General features: G+C 49.2%; 2 protein-coding genes across 2 annotated transcripts; both read left to right on the plus strand.

The window, feature by feature from the left end:
- The first annotated feature begins 1,617 nt into the window (after nucleotides 1-1,617).
- Nucleotides 1,618-8,928, plus strand: LOC136102193 (retinol dehydrogenase 12-like). The gene is made up of 7 exons (XM_065839102.2): nucleotides 1,618-1,770; nucleotides 3,499-3,617; nucleotides 4,095-4,250; nucleotides 4,549-4,653; nucleotides 5,069-5,278; nucleotides 6,172-6,361; nucleotides 8,308-8,928. Exons 1-7 carry the CDS (start codon nucleotides 1,691-1,693, stop codon nucleotides 8,408-8,410), a joined length of 963 nt encoding a protein of 320 aa, XP_065695174.1. The 5' UTR covers nucleotides 1,618-1,690; the 3' UTR covers nucleotides 8,411-8,928.
- Nucleotides 8,929-11,589: 2,661 nt separating this feature from the next.
- Nucleotides 11,590-18,900, plus strand: LOC136102199 (retinol dehydrogenase 12-like). The gene is made up of 7 exons (XM_065839111.2): nucleotides 11,590-11,742; nucleotides 13,471-13,589; nucleotides 14,067-14,222; nucleotides 14,521-14,625; nucleotides 15,041-15,250; nucleotides 16,144-16,333; nucleotides 18,280-18,900. Exons 1-7 carry the CDS (start codon nucleotides 11,663-11,665, stop codon nucleotides 18,380-18,382), a joined length of 963 nt encoding a protein of 320 aa, XP_065695183.1. The 5' UTR covers nucleotides 11,590-11,662; the 3' UTR covers nucleotides 18,383-18,900.
- The last annotated feature ends 1,860 nt before the right edge of the window (nucleotides 18,901-20,760 follow it).

Consider the following 20,760-nt stretch of genomic DNA (forward strand, 5'->3'; position numbering starts at 1 on the left):
ACTTTAGTCACTCCTCATACGGCTTCCCCTCCAAACCCTTTACCAAATTTATAGCCCTCTTCTGGGCACTCTCTGGTAGCTTCATATCTTTTTTATCCTGTGTTGTCCAGAACTGCACACCGTTCTCCAGGTGAGGCCGCACCAGCGCAGAGCAGAGCTGGACAATCACATCCCTCACCCGGCTGGCAATGCTGTGCATGATGCACCTGGGACACGGTTGGCCCTCTTGGCTGCCAGGGACACTGTTGGCTCATGTTCAACTTGTCATTGACCAGAACGCCCAGATCCCTCTCCATGGGGCAGCTCTCCAGCCTCTCATTCCCCAGTCTGTATGTATAGCCAGGGTGTCCCAGGTGCAAAATCTGGCACTTGCCCTTGTTAAGCTTCATGCAGTTGGTGATTGCCCAGTTCTCCAATTTGTCCAGATCCCTCTGAATGGCCTCTCAGCCCTCGAGTGTCAACAGCTCTTCCCCATTTTGTGTAATTTGTAAACTTACTTAGTATTCCCTCAAGTCCCATGTCCAAGTCATTTGTAGAGACACTGAATAGCACTGGCCCTAAGATGGATCCCTGTGGAACCCCATTAGTGACTGGTCACCAGACTGAGATTACCCCACTTACTAGAACCCTTTGAGCCTGGCCTGTCACCCACTGCATTGTGTGTTCATCCAGCAGTATGCTGGACATCTTGTCCAGGAGGATACTGAGAGAGACAGTAGTGAAGGCTTTGCTGAAATCCAAAAAGAGCACGTCAACAGGCTTCCCTTGGTCAACTATGTGGGTAACCATGCCGTAGAAAGAAATTAAGTTTGTTAAGCAGGACTTTCCCTTCATGAATCCATGCTGATTGGGACCAACGACTGCATTATCATTCAGATGTTTTTTTATGACTCCCAGAACAATCTTCTCCATACATATCAGACTTCTCCATCCTTCCACATCACCCACCAAGCACACCCAAGTCCTTGAGCAAAAGCAGTTCAGAGGGTGGGTTTGTTTTTGCCTGAGGCAGAAATAACCCAGACTGTCTTCCCTAACATGTTCTTCTTCTGTACGACAGGGACTTTACCCCCTTCTCCAGTCCATGGCAGTTTTGCTTGGCAGGGCCAGCTCGATTGGCACATCCCCTAGTGCCAATGCACCAGGTGGCTCTGGGTAAATGTGTACCCCACTGTTTGAAGGTCCCACCACCTGTTGCTCTCCATGTAGTTTGTAGCAGTCCATTGGGTCATCCAATTTTCCCGCACAGTGCATGACAGGGGATGGGATACATGCACTCAGTGCCATGCTCTTTGGCCCCCATGTCTATGAGGTTGTTTCAGAAACCAGTCCCGTTGTCTGACTCGGTTCTCTCTGAGGTGCTGTGTCAGCACAGGACCGGCTTTTCAAGGCCCAGGACTGTTCCAGGCAGTGGCATGGGGCACATGCCACGTTTCCAGCCCTCCAGTGGTTGCTTCCACCATAGTAAGGAAGTGGCGCTTGGCTTGGCAAGTTTGTGGGAGAGTGATAGACCCAATCTGCCCGGCCACCCTGTATTTATCTTTCAGCCATCGCTCTCCCACTCAGCGAGGCTTTAGCCGCCTGGCGGGCTTGACTGGGCGGGGCCGAGCTGGGCGGGGCCGAGCTGGGCGGGGCCGCGCGATCGCCGCCGATCGCTGGGTGCGAGGAGCGCGTGGAGCGAGCGGCGGCGATGCTGACCTGCTGGGGAGCGGCGCTGGGCGCCGCCGTGTCCGTGCCCGTTCTCCTGCTGGTGGCAGGGCCCTACATCAGGTGCGTCTCACCGAGCGCGCCCCAGGCTTCCGCGCGTGCGGCGGGGGCGGTCGCGGAGCCGGCGTGCACACCGCGTCTCGCGGCGGTCGCGTCTGAGAGTTTGTTTGGCGGGAGGGCAGACACAAGGGATTCCGCTTCTCCGGCCCGCAGGGGCCGGGCGTCGTTCACGCTTCCCTCGGGGGAGCTGCTGTGGGGTCTGTCCGCGCTCACGGAACCGGCCGGGCTCCGGGAGAGGCGGGGCCTGAGCTCCCCTCACGGTGCCGCCGCTGAGCCCATTGGCCAAGGCGCCGGCGGTAGCCAATGGGAGCCCTATCTGACTCGAGGGCGGGGCGGTGGGGCCGGGGCGGGGCCGGGAGGAGGCGGGGCCTCCCGTGCCTGGTCGGCGGTTCCGCGCTCCGGCCGCGCCCCGCAGGTGTTTGTAAACCGGGGGACGTGGAGCGAGAGTTCCCGGTGTCCTGGTCACGACACGATCGTGATCAACCGATTCAGGTAACGATGCCCGTGAGTCCCCAAGGCCCTGAGCGCATCGGTGATCTCGACCGTTGGGGCGAGGTTGGGGTGACGCCTGGGGCTCTGGTGTCACAAAACAGAATGTTAACAGTCTTGGTTTCACAAGCCCTTTAGAATTTACCAGTGTAGATTAGCAGTCTAGTATATGATTTCTCATAACGCTCAGTCAACAGCTGATTAATGACATGATATAAAGCAATTTAATGCGATTTGTTATAGCTGAAAGAGATTACAGATGAAATGATGTCAAGGTTCACACTGTACTTAAAAAAGAGAAAGTTACATCACTTGCATATAGACACATACAGAGGTATATGATTAAAAGCCTATGTACAAATCTATAAACACACACATACTTCTTTGCATTCATCCATGGATATTTGAATATATTTGCACATAGTAACCTATAACTTTGTGTGTATGTATGTGGAGTATATGTGGACGTACACCTACGGCCAAAATTCCCCTCTGGAGTTAAGGGAGATATTAATTTTAATGCATCAGCATTTCTCAACGGGTGATGCACTGAGGCTCAAGAAATCTGTCCTCACCCACAGCTTTGTAGCATCAGTTCATTGCGGAATGTCACAGGAGCGTCCCACCTCACAGGAAGGTGCTGAGCCACAGCCCACTGGGACTCAGGAGAGCTCAAGGGCCTCACTGTAGGATCACTCTTTATAGGGTCACAAGATCTTTGACCTTAGTCAGTATTTTTTCACTGTAGCCACTCTTAGGATCAGGTAATATTCTGGCAATGTCCAGAGCTCTCCGGATTGTACAGTTCTGGTACCATTTTGCTCTGGCTGAGTCCTGGGTAGCAGGTGTACCAAACCGCCAAAAGTGACTGATGGTCGCTACACCTTTCCCAGGCAGAAAGGACATCTCTTCCCATATGGAGCAAGCCTTCATGTCCTGACTGAAAGCACTTGTGCCTCAGTTTCCCAACTTCACTGCACTTGCACAATGGGGAGTTGTTCTTGGCAGGAGCTACAGGAATGTGGGTGCCTCAGTGGCCTGTCTCGCTGCACTTGCACAATGGGAATATTTCTCCCCAAATCATGCCTGCCCTGCCCCAGTATCCAGGTGGTCGAGTGGCCCAGGAAGGGCTGGTGGAGGTCGCAGCCACCACATCTGTGTGCTCAGTCCTGACCCAAGTCCCCTGAGGAGCAAAGCTGCCCTCGGACCCTGTTGCATGACAACTGCCGTCCTCTGTTGCAGGAGGTATGTCGCCGGAGGACGGTGCAAGTCAACAGCCAGGCTGGAGGGGAAGGTGGTGATAATCACAGGAGCCAACACCGGCATCGGGAAGGAGACGGCCAGAGACCTCGCGCGAAGAGGCAAGTCAGTGTCCAGCAGCAGCAGCAGCAGCCCTGTGTGGCTGATGTGTGTGGGCCTGTGTGTCAGAAGTCCCTTCTCTGGATAAGAGGGAAGAATATTTTATGCTTACATTTAAGTGAATTGGATTCCAAAGCTATTTCAGATGACACTAAGTGTTGCTCCTTGAGAGCCTGTAACCACTGAAGTGAAAACCTCCAGTTGTGGTGCACACTCCTGACCTGAGAGAACCTGGACAGAAGCACTTCGGATGTGCGTTTCCCTGCTCTGAAAACAGCTTTGGGCTGGATCGGAGACAGCAACATAGTGGGAAAGGCTTTGTCCCTTCCATCTGCTCCCCTGAGTGATGCCAATTCCCTAAAGACACAATATCTTGTTTGTAAGAACTGTGTGTAGTCAGACTGCTTGTCCCAGCCTTGATCATCCTGTGTGCTCCAGTGATCTCAGGTTCTGTTCCTGCTCTTTTTGCCCCCTTGCAGGTGCGAGGGTGATTGTCGCTTGCAGAGACACAGCGAAGGCAGAAGCTGCAGCCAGTGAAATCCGAGCTGAGACAGGGAACCAGCAAGTGATTGTGAAAAAACTGGACTTGGCTGATACAAAGTCCATCCGGGAGTTTGCTGAGCAATTTCTAGCAGGTACCATCTCTGGATCCTTGTTTTCAGTGACAACTTGTTACCAAGGATTGCTGTATGTTCTTCTAGCAAATGCCAAATCTCGACCGGCACATCTCTGTACTGTGTTAGGCCTTGTGGTTTTACAGCAGAGGCTTGTCGGAGGCCATGAGCTAGTTTGTGGTAGGAGACTTATTATTTTGATGTATTGTGGCTTCACCTCAGACAGGCATGGGTTTCTTTATTTAGCTGACTTGTGCCACCTTCTTGTCTGTCTTTGTTCTCTGCTTCCCAGTTTAAGGACGTCTGTTGTTTCTTACAGAGGAGAAGGAGCTCCATATTCTCATTAATAATGCTGGGGTAATGTTATGCCCTTACTCCAAGACTGTGGATGGCTTTGAGATGCACCTGGGCGTCAATCATCTTGGTAAGGCCGGTGGAGGCAAGTTTGCATTCAGTATCTGTGGCAAAATGCCAGAGGGAAGCACTGCTTCCAGAGTTTCTCTTCCTCATGCTTGCTTCTTGGGGAAGGATGGAAGTGCAGTCTTACAGAGTTCTGGAGATGCAACGCAATGTATTTGCTTATCATGGACCCAGTTTAAGTATCTGCACATGTTACCTGGAACATTTGAAATGTATGACAGTTTCCGCATTTTGAAACTGAAGAGCAGAATTTAATGGCCACAAAAATGATTAGCTGTTGATTCAGGGGGGACTTCTTTTCCCTGGACTTGACATGAGGGCAGCAGTAAGATATAACATGTATGTAATATGTTGCAAGCACTATGAAACCCCAGGAGGGGAATCCAGCAGAGAAGGATGACGTTTCCTCTCCTCCACAGGTCATTTTCTCTTGACCTTCCTGTTGCTGGAGCGTCTGAAGCAGTCTGCCCCAGCCCGCATAGTCAACGTGTCCTCGCTGGCTCATCACATTGGCCGAATCCGTTTCCATGACCTCCATGGTGAGAAGAGCTACAATCGCAGCCTCGCCTACTGTCACAGCAAACTGGCTAATATGCTCTTCACCCGGGAGCTGGCAAGGCGGCTGCAAGGCAAGTCCCAAGGAGAGAGGAGTGGTTTTATCCTGGCTTTTGAGCACCATGGGTGAGGAGAGTGGATTGGAGAAAGGGCTGCAAATTGATTGTTCAGAAATGAAGCGGTTTGAGGGAAGGGTCATTGACAGCAGGAGAAAAATACCTCCTGCCTGTGAAACCAGGGGACATAATACTCTAATTGTCTTTACAGCCACAGAACAGAGGAGCTTATTAGTTTGGCACAGTTTAATGTATTTGGGGTTTTTTTGGTGCATGTAAAAAAAAATACTGAAACCACATAGAAAATTGTGGTACATGGGTGGAAGCTGAAAAAAATGAAAGAACTGAAGTACAATTGCAGTCTCCACTAGAAAAGCGAATGGATATTCAGGTGCCGTAAATGCTGATGGTCTCTAAAACCAGAATATTATGACTAGACAGTACCTCTTAAGTAAATCTGTCACAGTTATGTAATTCAGGCCTTTTAATAAAGTTATCTAGTACTTGTTTTTCTAAAACAGAAGCAATGTCTTCAAGATGTTGTGAATTTTGGGGCGGTCCTATGCAGGGACATGAGTTGGACTTAATCCCTCGGGCCCCTTCCGACTCAGAAGATTCTATGAGTCTTTCGAAAATCAGTAGCTGGTATTCTCAAAAGCTGTCTTAGCACCCAGGCTCTCTAGCACATTGTTTCATTGAAGGCATGTAGTGACTGCCTTCTTTGGAAGGGAGCAGGGGATGCTCCAGCAAACAGGAACTACAGAGGACTTAAGTTACATTCCCTGTACCCACACCTGGAATCCTCCTTTAAGTTGTAGAATATCTGCAGTAGAATTGAGGAGCAGGTGACCTTTTTTCTTAAAGGCAATTTGATGCATGCGGATTTGTCCTGGACTACTCTTTTGCCGTAGGCACCAAAGTCACAGCAAATGTTCTCCATCCTGGCTGTGTGCATTCTGATCTGGTCCGGCACTCATTTGCCGTGATGTGGCTGCTGAAGATATTCCCATTCTTCTTCAAGACACCTTGGGAAGGAGCTCAGACCAGTATCTACTGTGCAGTAGCAGAGGAGCTAAACTCTGTGACAGGACAGTATTTCAGGTGAGTGCAAGCTGATGGAGTCATATACTGTGGAAGACAACCTTGTTGGCTGGGAAAAATGAGACTTAAAGTCATTCTTCATTAAGAAGGGATGGGGTAAGAGGCTGGCTGGTAAGCCCAAGGGTGACAAATACTAAAGTTCCAGGTCTGTTGCAGTGGTTATTGTATTAGAAGAAATCCCTGACCTGTGTCACGTTTCACACAACAGCAGATCCTTCAGTGCTAGGAATATCACTGTACTCAGAGTGCAGGCATGGCTGTCACGTGCTCAGAGCTCTAATCCTGATCTGCCTGAGACTTGGGCAAATCACTTTTCAGTGGAGCCGTTTAGTTAATGAGGTCACTTGGGTCAATCCTGGGAAGAACACTTTGGTTCTCTTCGTAGTTTTACCCCACTGGGGCAGAGGGGGCCTGTGCTCCCAGGGAGCCGGGAGGGCTGGTGGTGCTGCAGAGCTGGGAGGGGAGGCTTTCAGGAGCAGCATGTGACAAAACAACTTGATTCTCCTGTGTGGCAGATGCACCAGCTGGGAGGAGCTCCTGCTGGGATGCTCATTGCTCTGTTCTGCAAACTTCCTTGTGCAGCACCCACTACCAACGATATTGTTCCTTGACTTCTTTGACTTACTCCAGGCCCCTGCATGGTCAATCCTTTTCCCCTCACCAAAACCACAGCCCGTAGCAGTTCCAAGTCAGTGTCACCCTGGGTTTGAAAGCTGCCCGTTGAACAGCTTCATGCAGATGTGTCTTTCAGCTTTCCACTGGGTGCAGAGCAGAGTAACGACACTGTTGTTTGGGAAAAGAACGTGAGAATCTGCCATCTCTCTTTTTTTTCACATGGATGACGTTAGAGCCTTTGCATCGCTGCAGAGCTTTTTCCTCTTGTGATATGCAACCAGATTAGTCTCTGTAATGACTTGGTCTGATCTTCACTTGGGGGTCTGTACCATCTTAATCAGACTGGAGTATATAAATAGATGTCTTAATCTTCCCTGGATGACTGGTGTCCCAGGATATAAATGGAGCCTTTATGTGCTGGAGTACAGAAAACCTTGGTGGATTTTAAACTCAAAAAAGAAAGGAGTTCTGGACTTGGTGGGAAATGAAGAGCTTCAACAGAAATTCATTATTTACCTTGGATGAGCCAAAAATGCTTTTCGCTCTCCAGGCAATAGAATATAAAGCACAAGACAGATATTAAGAAAAGAATTTGCATGCCACAGCGAGACAGGTGGAGTCCACCAGAGTCACTTCAGGAACATCGAGACTGTGCACTTGGAGCTCTGAGGACATTAGGCTGGGTAGAAATCTTACGAGGTGCAATTGCCTCTGTTCTCTTAAACTCCCATGTTATTGCAGCACCCGGCATTACAGATGAGAACACGCGATCTCTATTCCACACAAAGTGCTGTCTGATTGCCAGAGCTGAGCAGAAAGGAGACAGAGTTCAGAGGATACTGGAAAAAAGGATAACCAGAGATGGTTATTACAGGGTGGTTATTCTGGGGCAGCTTTGCCTCCTGAGCAATGGCAAGAGAGGGGGATGAGTAGGATGGGATAAACAGTTTAGGATGAAGAGCTGTTAGAGTGGCCTGTTTGCTAGAAAAGTGCCCCTGAAGAAGTTCTGTTCACATTTTTATACCCCTTTTTAGTGGTATTCATGAGAATGTACGTTGAAGAGTACATAGTAGAGCATATTCAGGTTTCCTTAAGAGTTGAGACAACAGATAGAGTGAGACTTGCTTGCCAGTGCTTGGTGCCATTGGGAAAGAAAGCTTTCTAAAGGTGGCTTAGCACCAACCCTTGCTCTTTTGCTAGATAGTCTCCCAGCTTGCTTCAGCTGGTCTTGAAACAACTCCCTTATCTTAACACAGATATTTCAGTGTGCTAATGCAGATGGAGATCTTTGGCTTAAAAAAGTTTAAAAAACCAAAATGTTCTTCTTACAGTGATTGCCAGCCAGCGTACGTATCTCCACGGGGTCGGGACGATGAGGCAGCAAAGAAGCTCTGGAGTGTGAGCTGTGAGCTCCTCGGCATCCAGTGGGACTGAGCAGCGCAGACATCAAGTGTGTTCCTGGCTGAGCCCAGTGATGCTTATCCTGGGAAAAGCACTGCTGAGAGTCCTCCAGACCAGAACACTGATGGCTCTATGGGCACAATGTAATGTGAATTTATTGAATATTCCACTTAAGGATTGAGGTGTCTAGGCAACCAACACCTTCATAGCTGGAGAATTGTAAGCACCAAGGCAGGTAGCAACGTTTCCTTGTTATCTCATGCAACAGCCCAAGGCTATTGTTCTCTGGCTTGAGAATAGGAATGGAGGTTGCAGTCTTAGGTTTAGATTATGAATTAACAAACAATTTCTGTCCTAGTTTAGCTCTAGCTGGCAATTAAGTACTAGGTGGTTACTCACTTACTCCTGCCCCCTTGTGTTGAGATGGGGAGGAAAACTGGTTAAAAAAAAAAAAGTAAATCTCATGGGTTTGGATTAAAAACGGTTTAACAGCACAACAAAGGAAGAAATAAACAACAACAATAATAGCAATAAAAGAATATACAAAGCAAGGGATACACAATGCAATTGCTCACCACCTAGAAAACTGATGCCAAGCCTGCTCCCGAGCTGTGATAACCCCTCCCTGGCGCGGTGCCCCCAGTTATGTACTGAGCATGATGCCATATGGGCTGTGTCCCCTCCCAGCTTCCCCTGAAAATTAACTCTATCCCAGCCAAACCCAGGACGTTATCTACCCCTTATGTTACACCGTCTACATCATGTCTGTATTGTACACTTTTCAGCTGATCACCACCGTCTTCCTGTCCTACATACACACATCTCATTCTCCTAGTCTGTGGGCTATCCTTCTAAAATTTTGTTTAAGTTCGTTTAATCCATGATTTTTGGCTCCATCTGTCATAACAGTCTTTCAGGGCAGGAGTGACAGTGTGAGGTGCTGGAATGTCACTTACTGCCTCCAGAGCTCGTAGCTGGGCTGAAGATGTCGCTCTCAGGGAAGTTGCTGGGCACCAGTTCCTGAAGCCAGTTTTAGTTCCCTCACTGCTGCACTTTCCTCGGTTTCATCAAAACTCATTCTTCATTAATTTGGGTGATTCTTCCTGAAATACCATTTATATGGCATATAGCAACTATAGTAGTGATGATGTACAGTGGCAGGGCTCTTTAGCAATTAACATCATAAAATTCTTATCATTGGCTATTCTCACCCAAAAGCAAATCCCCTTGTGGTAGAATCATAGAATGTCCTGAGTTGGAAGAGACCCACAGGGATCATTGAATCCAACTCCTGTCCCTGCATATGGCAGCTCCACAGTTCACACCATATATCTTTTCTTGAACACTGTCAGGCTTGGGGCCATGACCACCTCCCTGGGGAGCCTGTTCCAGTGCTCCACCACCTGCTGGATGAAGAACCTTTTCCTAATGCCCAACCTAAACCTCTCCTGGCACATCTTCCTGACATTCCCTCGGGTTCTGTCATTGGTCACCAGAGAGAAGAGATCAACACCTGCCCCTCCTCCCCTTGTGAGGAAGCTGTAGACTGTGATGAGGTCTCCCCTCAGTCTCTTCCAGGCTGAACACACCCAGTGACTTTAGTCACTCCTCATACGGCTTCCCCTCCAAACCCTTTACCAAATTTATAGCCCTCTTCTGGGCACTCTCTGGTAGCTTCATATCTTTTTTATCCTGTGTTGTCCAGAACTGCACACCGTTCTCCAGGTGAGGCCGCACCAGCGCAGAGCAGAGCTGGACAATCACATCCCTCACCCGGCTGGCAATGCTGTGCATGATGCACCTGGGACACGGTTGGCCCTCTTGGCTGCCAGGGACACTGTTGGCTCATGTTCAACTTGTCATTGACCAGAACGCCCAGATCCCTCTCCATGGGGCAGCTCTCCAGCCTCTCATTCCCCAGTCTGTATGTATAGCCAGGGTGTCCCAGGTGCAAAATCTGGCACTTGCCCTTGTTAAGCTTCATGCAGTTGGTGATTGCCCAGTTCTCCAATTTGTCCAGATCCCTCTGAATGGCCTCTCAGCCCTCGAGTGTCAACAGCTCTTCCCCATTTTGTGTAATTTGTAAACTTACTTAGTATTCCCTCAAGTCCCATGTCCAAGTCATTTGTAGAGACACTGAATAGCACTGGCCCTAAGATGGATCCCTGTGGAACCCCATTAGTGACTGGTCACCAGACTGAGATTACCCCACTTACTAGAACCCTTTGAGCCTGGCCTGTCACCCACTGCATTGTGTGTTCATCCAGCAGTATGCTGGACATCTTGTCCAGGAGGATACTGAGAGAGACAGTAGTGAAGGCTTTGCTGAAATCCAAAAAGAGCACGTCAACAGGCTTCCCTTGGTCAACTATGTGGGTAACCATGCCGTAGAAAGAAATTAAGTTTGTTAAGCAGGACTTTCCCTTCATGAATCCATGCTGATTGGGACCAACGACTGCATTATCATTCAGATGTTTTTTTATGACTCCCAGAACAATCTTCTCCATACATATCAGACTTCTCCATCCTTCCACATCACCCACCAAGCACACCCAAGTCCTTGAGCAAAAGCAGTTCAGAGGGTGGGTTTGTTTTTGCCTGAGGCAGAAATAACCCAGACTGTCTTCCCTAACATGTTCTTCTTCTGTACGACAGGGACTTTACCCCCTTCTCCAGTCCATGGCAGTTTTGCTTGGCAGGGCCAGCTCGATTGGCACATCCCCTAGTGCCAATGCACCAGGTGGCTCTGGGTAAATGTGTACCCCACTGTTTGAAGGTCCCACCACCTGTTGCTCTCTATGTAGTTTGTAGCAGTCCATTGGGTCATCCAATTTTCCCGCACAGTGCATGACAGGGGATGGGATACATGCACTCAGTGCCATGCTCTTTGGCCCCCATGTCTATGAGGTTGTTTCAGAAACCAGTCCCGTTGTCTGACTCGGTTCTCTCTGAGGTGCTGTGTCAGCACAGGACCGGCTTTTCAAGGCCCAGGACTGTTCCAGGCAGTGGCATGGGGCACATGCCACGTTTCCAGCCCTCCAGTGGTTGCTTCCACCATAGTAAGGAAGTGGCGCTTGGCTTGGCAAGTTTGTGGGAGAGTGATAGACCCAATCTGCCCGGCCACCCTGTATTTATCTTTCAGCCATCGCTCTCCCACTCAGCGAGGCTTTAGCCGCCTGGCGGGCTTGACTGGGCGGGGCCGAGCTGGGCGGGGCCGAGCTGGGCGGGGCCGCGCGATCGCCGCCGATCGCTGGGTGCGAGGAGCGCGTGGAGCGAGCGGCGGCGATGCTGACCTGCTGGGGAGCGGCGCTGGGCGCCGCCGTGTCCGTGCCCGTTCTCCTGCTGGTGGCAGGGCCCTACATCAGGTGCGTCTCACCGAGCGCGCCCCAGGCTTCCGCGCGTGCGGCGGGGGCGGTCGCGGAGCCGGCGTGCACACCGCGTCTCGCGGCGGTCGCGTCTGAGAGTTTGTTTGGCGGGAGGGCAGACACAAGGGATTCCGCTTCTCCGGCCCGCAGGGGCCGGGCGTCGTTCACGCTTCCCTCGGGGGAGCTGCTGTGGGGTCTGTCCGCGCTCACGGAACCGGCCGGGCTCCGGGAGAGGCGGGGCCTGAGCTCCCCTCACGGTGCCGCCGCTGAGCCCATTGGCCAAGGCGCCGGCGGTAGCCAATGGGAGCCCTATCTGACTCGAGGGCGGGGCGGTGGGGCCGGGGCGGGGCCGGGAGGAGGCGGGGCCTCCCGTGCCGGGTCGGCGGTTCCGCGCTCCGGCCGCGCCCCGCAGGTGTTTGTAAACCGGGGGACGTGGAGCGAGAGTTCCCGGTGTCCTGGTCACGACACGATCGTGATCAACCGATTCAGGTAACGATGCCCGTGAGTCCCCAAGGCCCTGAGCGCATCGGTGATCTCGACCGTTGGGGCGAGGTTGGGGTGACGCCTGGGGCTCTGGTGTCACAAAACAGAATGTTAACAGTCTTGGTTTCACAAGCCCTTTAGAATTTACCAGTGTAGATTAGCAGTCTAGTATATGATTTCTCATAACGCTCAGTCAACAGCTGATTAATGACATGATATAAAGCAATTTAATGCGATTTGTTATAGCTGAAAGAGATTACAGATGAAATGATGTCAAGGTTCACACTGTACTTAAAAAAGAGAAAGTTACATCACTTGCATATAGACACATACAGAGGTATATGATTAAAAGCCTATGTACAAATCTATAAACACACACATACTTCTTTGCATTCATCCATGGATATTTGAATATATTTGCACATAGTAACCTATAACTTTGTGTGTATGTATGTGGAGTATATGTGGACGTACACCTACGGCCAAAATTCCCCTCTGGAGTTAAGGGAGATATTAATTTTAATGCATCAGCATTTCTCAACGGGTGATGCACTGAGGCTCAAGAAATCTGTCCTCACCCACAGCTTTGTAGCATCAGTTCATTGCGGAATGTCACAGGAGCGTCCCACCTCACAGGAAGGTGCTGAGCCACAGCCCACTGGGACTCAGGAGAGCTCAAGGGCCTCACTGTAGGATCACTCTTTATAGGGTCACAAGATCTTTGACCTTAGTCAGTATTTTTTCACTGTAGCCACTCTTAGGATCAGGTAATATTCTGGCAATGTCCAGAGCTCTCCGGATTGTACAGTTCTGGTACCATTTTGCTCTGGCTGAGTCCTGGGTAGCAGGTGTACCAAACCGCCAAAAGTGACTGATGGTCGCTACACCTTTCCCAGGCAGAAAGGACATCTCTTCCCATATGGAGCAAGCCTTCATGTCCTGACTGAAAGCACTTGTGCCTCAGTTTCCCAACTTCACTGCACTTGCACAATGGGGAGTTGTTCTTGGCAGGAGCTACAGGAATGTGGGTGCCTCAGTGGCCTGTCTCGCTGCACTTGCACAATGGGAATATTTCTCCCCAAATCATGCCTGCCCTGCCCCAGTATCCAGGTGGTCGAGTGGCCCAGGAAGGGCTGGTGGAGGTCGCAGCCACCACATCTGTGTGCTCAGTCCTGACCCAAGTCCCCTGAGGAGCAAAGCTGCCCTCGGACCCTGTTGCATGACAACTGCCGTCCTCTGTTGCAGGAGGTATGTCGCCGGAGGACGGTGCAAGTCAACAGCCAGGCTGGAGGGGAAGGTGGTGATAATCACAGGAGCCAACACCGGCATCGGGAAGGAGACGGCCAGAGACCTCGCGCGAAGAGGCAAGTCAGTGTCCAGCAGCAGCAGCAGCAGCCCTGTGTGGCTGATGTGTGTGGGCCTGTGTGTCAGAAGTCCCTTCTCTGGATAAGAGGGAAGAATATTTTATGCTTACATTTAAGTGAATTGGATTCCAAAGCTATTTCAGATGACACTAAGTGTTGCTCCTTGAGAGCCTGTAACCACTGAAGTGAAAACCTCCAGTTGTGGTGCACACTCCTGACCTGAGAGAACCTGGACAGAAGCACTTCGGATGTGCGTTTCCCTGCTCTGAAAACAGCTTTGGGCTGGATCGGAGACAGCAACATAGTGGGAAAGGCTTTGTCCCTTCCATCTGCTCTCCGGAGTGATGCCAATTCCCTAAAGACACAATATCTTGTTTGTAAGAACTGTGTGTAGTCAGACTGCTTGTCCCAGCCTTGATCATCCTGTGTGCTCCAGTGATCTCAGGTTCTGTTCCTGCTCTTTTTGCCCCCTTGCAGGTGCGAGGGTGATTGTCGCTTGCAGAGACACAGCGAAGGCAGAAGCTGCAGCCAGTGAAATCCGAGCTGAGACAGGGAACCAGCAAGTGATTGTGAAAAAACTGGACTTGGCTGATACAAAGTCCATCCGGGAGTTTGCTGAGCAATTTCTAGCAGGTACCATCTCTGGATCCTTGTTTTCAGTGACAACTTGTTACCAAGGATTGCTGTATGTTCTTCTAGCAAATGCCAAATCTCGACCGGCACATCTCTGTACTGTGTTAGGCCTTGTGGTTTTACAGCAGAGGCTTGTCGGAGGCCATGAGCTAGTTTGTGGTAGGAGACTTATTATTTTGATGTATTGTGGCTTCACCTCAGACAGGCATGGGTTTCTTTATTTAGCTGACTTGTGCCACCTTCTTGTCTGTCTTTGTTCTCTGCTTCCCAGTTTAAGGACGTCTGTTGTTTCTTACAGAGGAGAAGGAGCTCCATATTCTCATTAATAATGCTGGGGTAATGTTATGCCCTTACTCCAAGACTGTGGATGGCTTTGAGATGCACCTGGGCGTCAATCATCTTGGTAAGGCCGGTGGAGGCAAGTTTGCATTCAGTATCTGTGGCAAAATGCCAGAGGGAAGCACTGCTTCCAGAGTTTCTCTTCCTCATGCTTGCTTCTTGGGGAAGGATGGAAGTGCAGTCTTACAGAGTTCTGGAGATGCAACGCAATGTATTTGCTTATCATGGACCCAGTTTAAGTATCTGCACATGTTACCTGGAACATTTGAAATGTATGACAGTTTCCGCATTTTGAAACTGAAGAGCAGAATTTAATGGCCACAAAAATGATTAGCTGTTGATTCAGGGGGGACTTCTTTTCCCTGGACTTGACATGAGGGCAGCAGTAAGATATAACATGTATGTAATATGTTGCAAGCACTATGAAACCCCAGGAGGGGAATCCAGCAGAGAAGGATGACGTTTCCTCTCCTCCACAGGTCATTTTCTCTTGACCTTCCTGTTGCTGGAGCGTCTGAAGCAGTCTGCCCCAGCCCGCATAGTCAACGTGTCCTCGCTGGCTCATCACATTGGCCGAATCCGTTTCCATGACCTCCATGGTGAGAAGAGCTACAATCGCAGCCTCGCCTACTGTCACAGCAAACTGGCTAATATGCTCTTCACCCGGGAGCTGGCAAGGCGGCTGCAAGGCAAGTCCCAAGGAGAGAGGAGTGGTTTTATCCTGGCTTTTGAGCACCATGGGTGAGGAGAGTGGATTGGAGAAAGGGCTGCAAATTGATTGTTCAGAAATGAAGCGGTTTGAGGGAAGGGTCATTGACAGCAGGAGAAAAATACCTCCTGCCTGTGAAACCAGGGGACATAATACTCTAATTGTCTTTACAGCCACAGAACAGAGGAGCTTATTAGTTTGGCACAGTTTAATGTATTTGGGGTTTTTTTGGTGCATGTAAAAAAAAATACTGAAACCACATAGAAAATTGTGGTACATGGGTGGAAGCTGAAAAAAATGAAAGAACTGAAGTACAATTGCAGTCTCCACTAGAAAAGCGAATGGATATTCAGGTGCCGTAAATGCTGATGGTCTCTAAAACCAGAATATTATGACTAGACAGTACCTCTTAAGTAAATCTGTCACAGTTATGTAATTCAGGCCTTTTAATAAAGTTATCTAGTACTTGTTTTTCTAAAACAGAAGCAATGTCTTCAAGATGTTGTGAATTTTGGGGCGGTCCTATGCAGGGACATGAGTTGGACTTAATCCCTCGGGCCCCTTCCGACTCAGAAGATTCTATGAGTCTTTCGAAAATCAGTAGCTGGTATTCTCAAAAGCTGTCTTAGCACCCAGGCTCTCTAGCACATTGTTTCATTGAAGGCATGTAGTGACTGCCTTCTTTGGAAGGGAGCAGGGGATGCTCCAGCAAACAGGAACTACAGAGGACTTAAGTTACATTCCCTGTACCCACACCTGGAATCCTCCTTTAAGTTGTAGAATATCTGCAGTAGAATTGAGGAGCAGGTGACCTTTTTTCTTAAAGGCAATTTGATGCATGCGGATTTGTCCTGGACTACTCTTTTGCCGTAGGCACCAAAGTCACAGCAAATGTTCTCCATCCTGGCTGTGTGCATTCTGATCTGGTCCGGCACTCATTTGCCGTGATGTGGCTGCTGAAGATATTCCCATTCTTCTTCAAGACACCTTGGGAAGGAGCTCAGACCAGTATCTACTGTGCAGTAGCAGAGGAGCTAAACTCTGTGACAGGACAGTATTTCAGGTGAGTGCAAGCTGATGGAGTCATATACTGTGGAAGACAACCTTGTTGGCTGGGAAAAATGAGACTTAAAGTCATTCTTCATTAAGAAGGGATGGGGTAAGAGGCTGGCTGGTAAGCCCAAGGGTGACAAATACTAAAGTTCCAGGTCTGTTGCAGTGGTTATTGTATTAGAAGAAATCCCTGACCTGTGTCACGTTTCACACAACAGCAGATCCTTCAGTGCTAGGAATATCACTGTACTCAGAGTGCAGGCATGGCTGTCACGTGCTCAGAGCTCTAATCCTGATCTGCCTGAGACTTGGGCAAATCACTTTTCAGTGGAGCCGTTTAGTTAATGAGGTCACTTGGGTCAATCCTGGGAAGAACACTTTGGTTCTCTTCGTAGTTTTACCCCACTGGGGCAGAGGGGGCCTGTGCTCCCAGGGAGCCGGGAGGGCTGGTGGTGCTGCAGAGCTGGGAGGGGAGGCTTTCAGGAGCAGCATGTGACAAAACAACTTGATTCTCCTGTGTGGCAGATGCACCAGCTGGGAGGAGCTCCTGCTGGGATGCTCATTGCTCTGTTCTGCAAACTTCCTTGTGCAGCACCCACTACCAACGATATTGTTCCTTGACTTCTTTGACTTACTCCAGGCCCCTGCATGGTCAATCCTTTTCCCCTCACCAAAACCACAGCCCGTAGCAGTTCCAAGTCAGTGTCACCCTGGGTTTGAAAGCTGCCCGTTGAACAGCTTCATGCAGATGTGTCTTTCAGCTTTCCACTGGGTGCAGAGCAGAGTAACGACACTGTTGTTTGGGAAAAGAACGTGAGAATCTGCCATCTCTCTTTTTTTTCACATGGATGACGTTAGAGCCTTTGCATCGCTGCAGAGCTTTTTCCTCTTGTGATATGCAACCAGATTAGTCTCTGTAATGACTTGGTCTGATCTTCACTTGGGGGTCTGTACCATCTTAATCAGACTGGAGTATATAAATAGATGTCTTAATCTTCCCTGGATGACTGGTGTCCCAGGATATAAATGGAGCCTTTATGTGCTGGAGTACAGAAAACCTTGGTGGATTTTAAACTCAAAAAAGAAAGGAGTTCTGGACTTGGTGGGAAATGAAGAGCTTCAACAGAAATTCATTATTTACCTTGGATGAGCCAAAAATGCTTTTCGCTCTCCAGGCAATAGAATATAAAGCACAAGACAGATATTAAGAAAAGAATTTGCATGCCACAGCGAGACAGGTGGAGTCCACCAGAGTCACTTCAGGAACATCGAGACTGTGCACTTGGAGCTCTGAGGACATTAGGCTGGGTAGAAATCTTACGAGGTGCAATTGCCTCTGTTCTCTTAAACTCCCATGTTATTGCAGCACCCGGCATTACAGATGAGAACACGCGATCTCTATTCCACACAAAGTGCTGTCTGATTGCCAGAGCTGAGCAGAAAGGAGACAGAGTTCAGAGGATACTGGAAAAAAGGATAACCAGAGATGGTTATTACAGGGTGGTTATTCTGGGGCAGCTTTGCCTCCTGAGCAATGGCAAGAGAGGGGGATGAGTAGGATGGGATAAACAGTTTAGGATGAAGAGCTGTTAGAGTGGCCTGTTTGCTAGAAAAGTGCCCCTGAAGAAGTTCTGTTCACATTTTTATACCCCTTTTTAGTGGTATTCATGAGAATGTACGTTGAAGAGTACATAGTAGAGCATATTCAGGTTTCCTTAAGAGTTGAGACAACAGATAGAGTGAGACTTGCTTGCCAGTGCTTGGTGCCATTGGGAAAGAAAGCTTTCTAAAGGTGGCTTAGCACCAACCCTTGCTCTTTTGCTAGATAGTCTCCCAGCTTGCTTCAGCTGGTCTTGAAACAACTCCCTTATCTTAACACAGATATTTCAGTGTGCTAATGCAGATGGAGATCTTTGGCTTAAAAAAGTTTAAAAAACCAAAATGTTCTTCTTACAGTGATTGCCAGCCAGCGTACGTATCTCCACGGGGTCGGGACGATGAGGCAGCAAAGAAGCTCTGGAGTGTGAGCTGTGAGCTCCTCGGCATCCAGTGGGACTGAGCAGCGCAGACATCAAGTGTGTTCCTGGCTGAGCCCAGTGATGCTTATCCTGGGAAAAGCACTGCTGAGAGTCCTCCAGACCAGAACACTGATGGCTCTATGGGCACAATGTAATGTGAATTTATTGAATATTCCACTTAAGGATTGAGGTGTCTAGGCAACCAACACCTTCATAGCTGGAGAATTGTAAGCACCAAGGCAGGTAGCAACGTTTCCTTGTTATCTCATGCAACAGCCCAAGGCTATTGTTCTCTGGCTTGAGAATAGGAATGGAGGTTGCAGTCTTAGGTTTAGATTATGAATTAACAAACAATTTCTGTCCTAGTTTAGCTCTAGCTGGCAATTAAGTACTAGGTGGTTACTCACTTACTCCTGCCCCCTTGTGTTGAGATGGGGAGGAAAACTGGTTAAAAAAAAAAAAGTAAATCTCATGGGTTTGGATTAAAAACGGTTTAACAGCACAACAAAGGAAGAAATAAACAACAACAATAATAGCAATAAAAGAATATACAAAGCAAGGGATACACAATGCAATTGCTCACCACCTAGAAAACTGATGCCAAGCCTGCTCCCGAGCTGTGATAACCCCTCCCTGGCGCGGTGCCCCCAGTTATGTACTGAGCATGATGCCATATGGGCTGTGTCCCCTCCCAGCTTCCCCTGAAAATTAACTCTATCCCAGCCAAACCCAGGACGTTATCTACCCCTTATGTTACACCGTCTACATCATGTCTGTATTGTACACTTTTCAGCTGATCACCACCGTCTTCCTGTCCTACATACACACATCTCATTCTCCTAGTCTGTGGGCTATCCTTCTAAAATTTTGTTTAAGTTCGTTTAATCCATGATTTTTGGCTCCATCTGTCATAACAGTCTTTCAGGGCAGGAGTGACAGTGTGAGGTGCTGGAATGTCACTTACTGCCTCCAGAGCTCGTAGCTGGGCTGAAGATGTCGCTCTCAGGGAAGTTGCTGGGCACCAGTTCCTGAAGCCAGTTTTAGTTCCCTCACTGCTGCACTTTCCTCGGTTTCATCAAAACTCATTCTTCATTAATTTGGGTGATTCTTCCTGAAATACCATTTATATGGCATATAGCAACTATAGTAGTGATGATGTACAGTGGCAGGGCTCTTTAGCAATTAACATCATAAAATTCTTATCATTGGCTATTCTCACCCAAAAGCAAATCCCCTTGTGGTAGAATCATAGAATGTCCTGAGTTGGAAGAGACCCACAGGGATCATTGAATCCAACTCCTGTCCCTGCATATGGCAGCTCCACAGTTCACACCATATATCTTTTCTTGAACACTGTCAGGCTTGGGGCCATGACCACCTCCCTGGGGAGCCTGTTCCAGTGCTCCACCACCTGCTGGATGAAGAACCTTTTCCTAATGCCCAACCTAAACCTCTCCTGGCACATCTTCCTGACATTCCCTCGGGTTCTGTCATTGGTCACCAGAGAGAAGAGATCAACACCTGCCCCTCCTCCCCTTGTGAGGAAGCTGTAGACTGTGATGAGGTCTCCCCTCAGTCTCTTCCAGGCTGAACACACCCAGTGACTTTAGTCACTCCTCATACGGCTTCCCCTCCAAACCCTTTACCAAATTTATAGCCCTCTTCTGGGCACTCTCTGGTAGCTTCATATCTTTTTTATCCTGTGTTGTCCAGAACTGCACACCGTTCTCCAGGTGAGGCCGCACCAGCGCAGAGCAGAGCTGGACAATCACATCCCTCACCCGGCTGGCAATGCTGTGCATGATGCACCTGGGACACGGTTGGCCCTCTTGGCTGCCAGGGACACTGTTGGCTCATGTTCAACTTGTCATTGACCAGAACGCCCAGATCCCTCTCCATGGGGCAGCTCTCCAGCCTCTCATTCCCCAGTCTGTATGTATAGCCAGGGTGTCCCAGGTGCAAAATCTGGCACTTGCCCTTGTTAAGCTTCATGCAGTTGGTGATTGCCCAGTTCTCCAATTTGTCCAGATCCCTCTGAATGGCCTCTCAGCCCTCGAGTGTCAACAGCTCTTCCCCATTTTGTGTAATTTGTAAACTTACTTAGTATTCCCTCAAGTCCCATGTCCAAGTCATTTGTAGAGACACTGAATAGCACTGGCCCTAAGATGGATCCCTGTGGAACCCCATTAGTGACTGGTCACCAGACTGAGATTACCCCACTTACTAGAACCCTTTGAGCCTGGCCTGTCACCCACTGCATTGTGTGTTCATCCAGCAGTATGCTGGACATCTTGTCCAGGAGGATACTGAGAGAGACAGTAGTGAAGGCTTTGCTGAAATCCAAAAAGAGCACGTCAACAGGCTTCCCTTGGTCAACTATGTGGGTAACCATGCCGTAGAAAGAAATTAAGTTTGTTAA

This window comes from Patagioenas fasciata, chromosome 5, assembly GCF_037038585.1.
Source record: "Patagioenas fasciata isolate bPatFas1 chromosome 5, bPatFas1.hap1, whole genome shotgun sequence".
NCBI classification, from domain to species: Eukaryota; Metazoa; Chordata; class Aves; order Columbiformes; family Columbidae; genus Patagioenas; species Patagioenas fasciata.

Excerpts from the sequence above, each read along its gene's own strand:
- LOC136102199 (XM_065839111.2), top strand. The coding sequence starts at position 11,663 with ATGCTGACCTGCTGGGGAGCGGCGCTGGGCGCCGCCGTGTCCGTGCCC. Across the intron at positions 11,743-13,470 it reads GTGGCAGGGCCCTACATCAG|GAGGTATGTCGCCGGAGGAC; the intron begins GTGCGTCTCACC and ends CCTCTGTTGCAG. Across the intron at positions 16,334-18,279 it reads GTGACAGGACAGTATTTCAG|TGATTGCCAGCCAGCGTACG; the intron begins GTGAGTGCAAGC and ends TTCTTCTTACAG.
- LOC136102193 (XM_065839102.2), top strand. The coding sequence starts at position 1,691 with ATGCTGACCTGCTGGGGAGCGGCGCTGGGCGCCGCCGTGTCCGTGCCC. Across the intron at positions 4,654-5,068 it reads CCTGGGCGTCAATCATCTTG|GTCATTTTCTCTTGACCTTC; the intron begins GTAAGGCCGGTG and ends TCTCCTCCACAG. Across the intron at positions 6,362-8,307 it reads GTGACAGGACAGTATTTCAG|TGATTGCCAGCCAGCGTACG; the intron begins GTGAGTGCAAGC and ends TTCTTCTTACAG.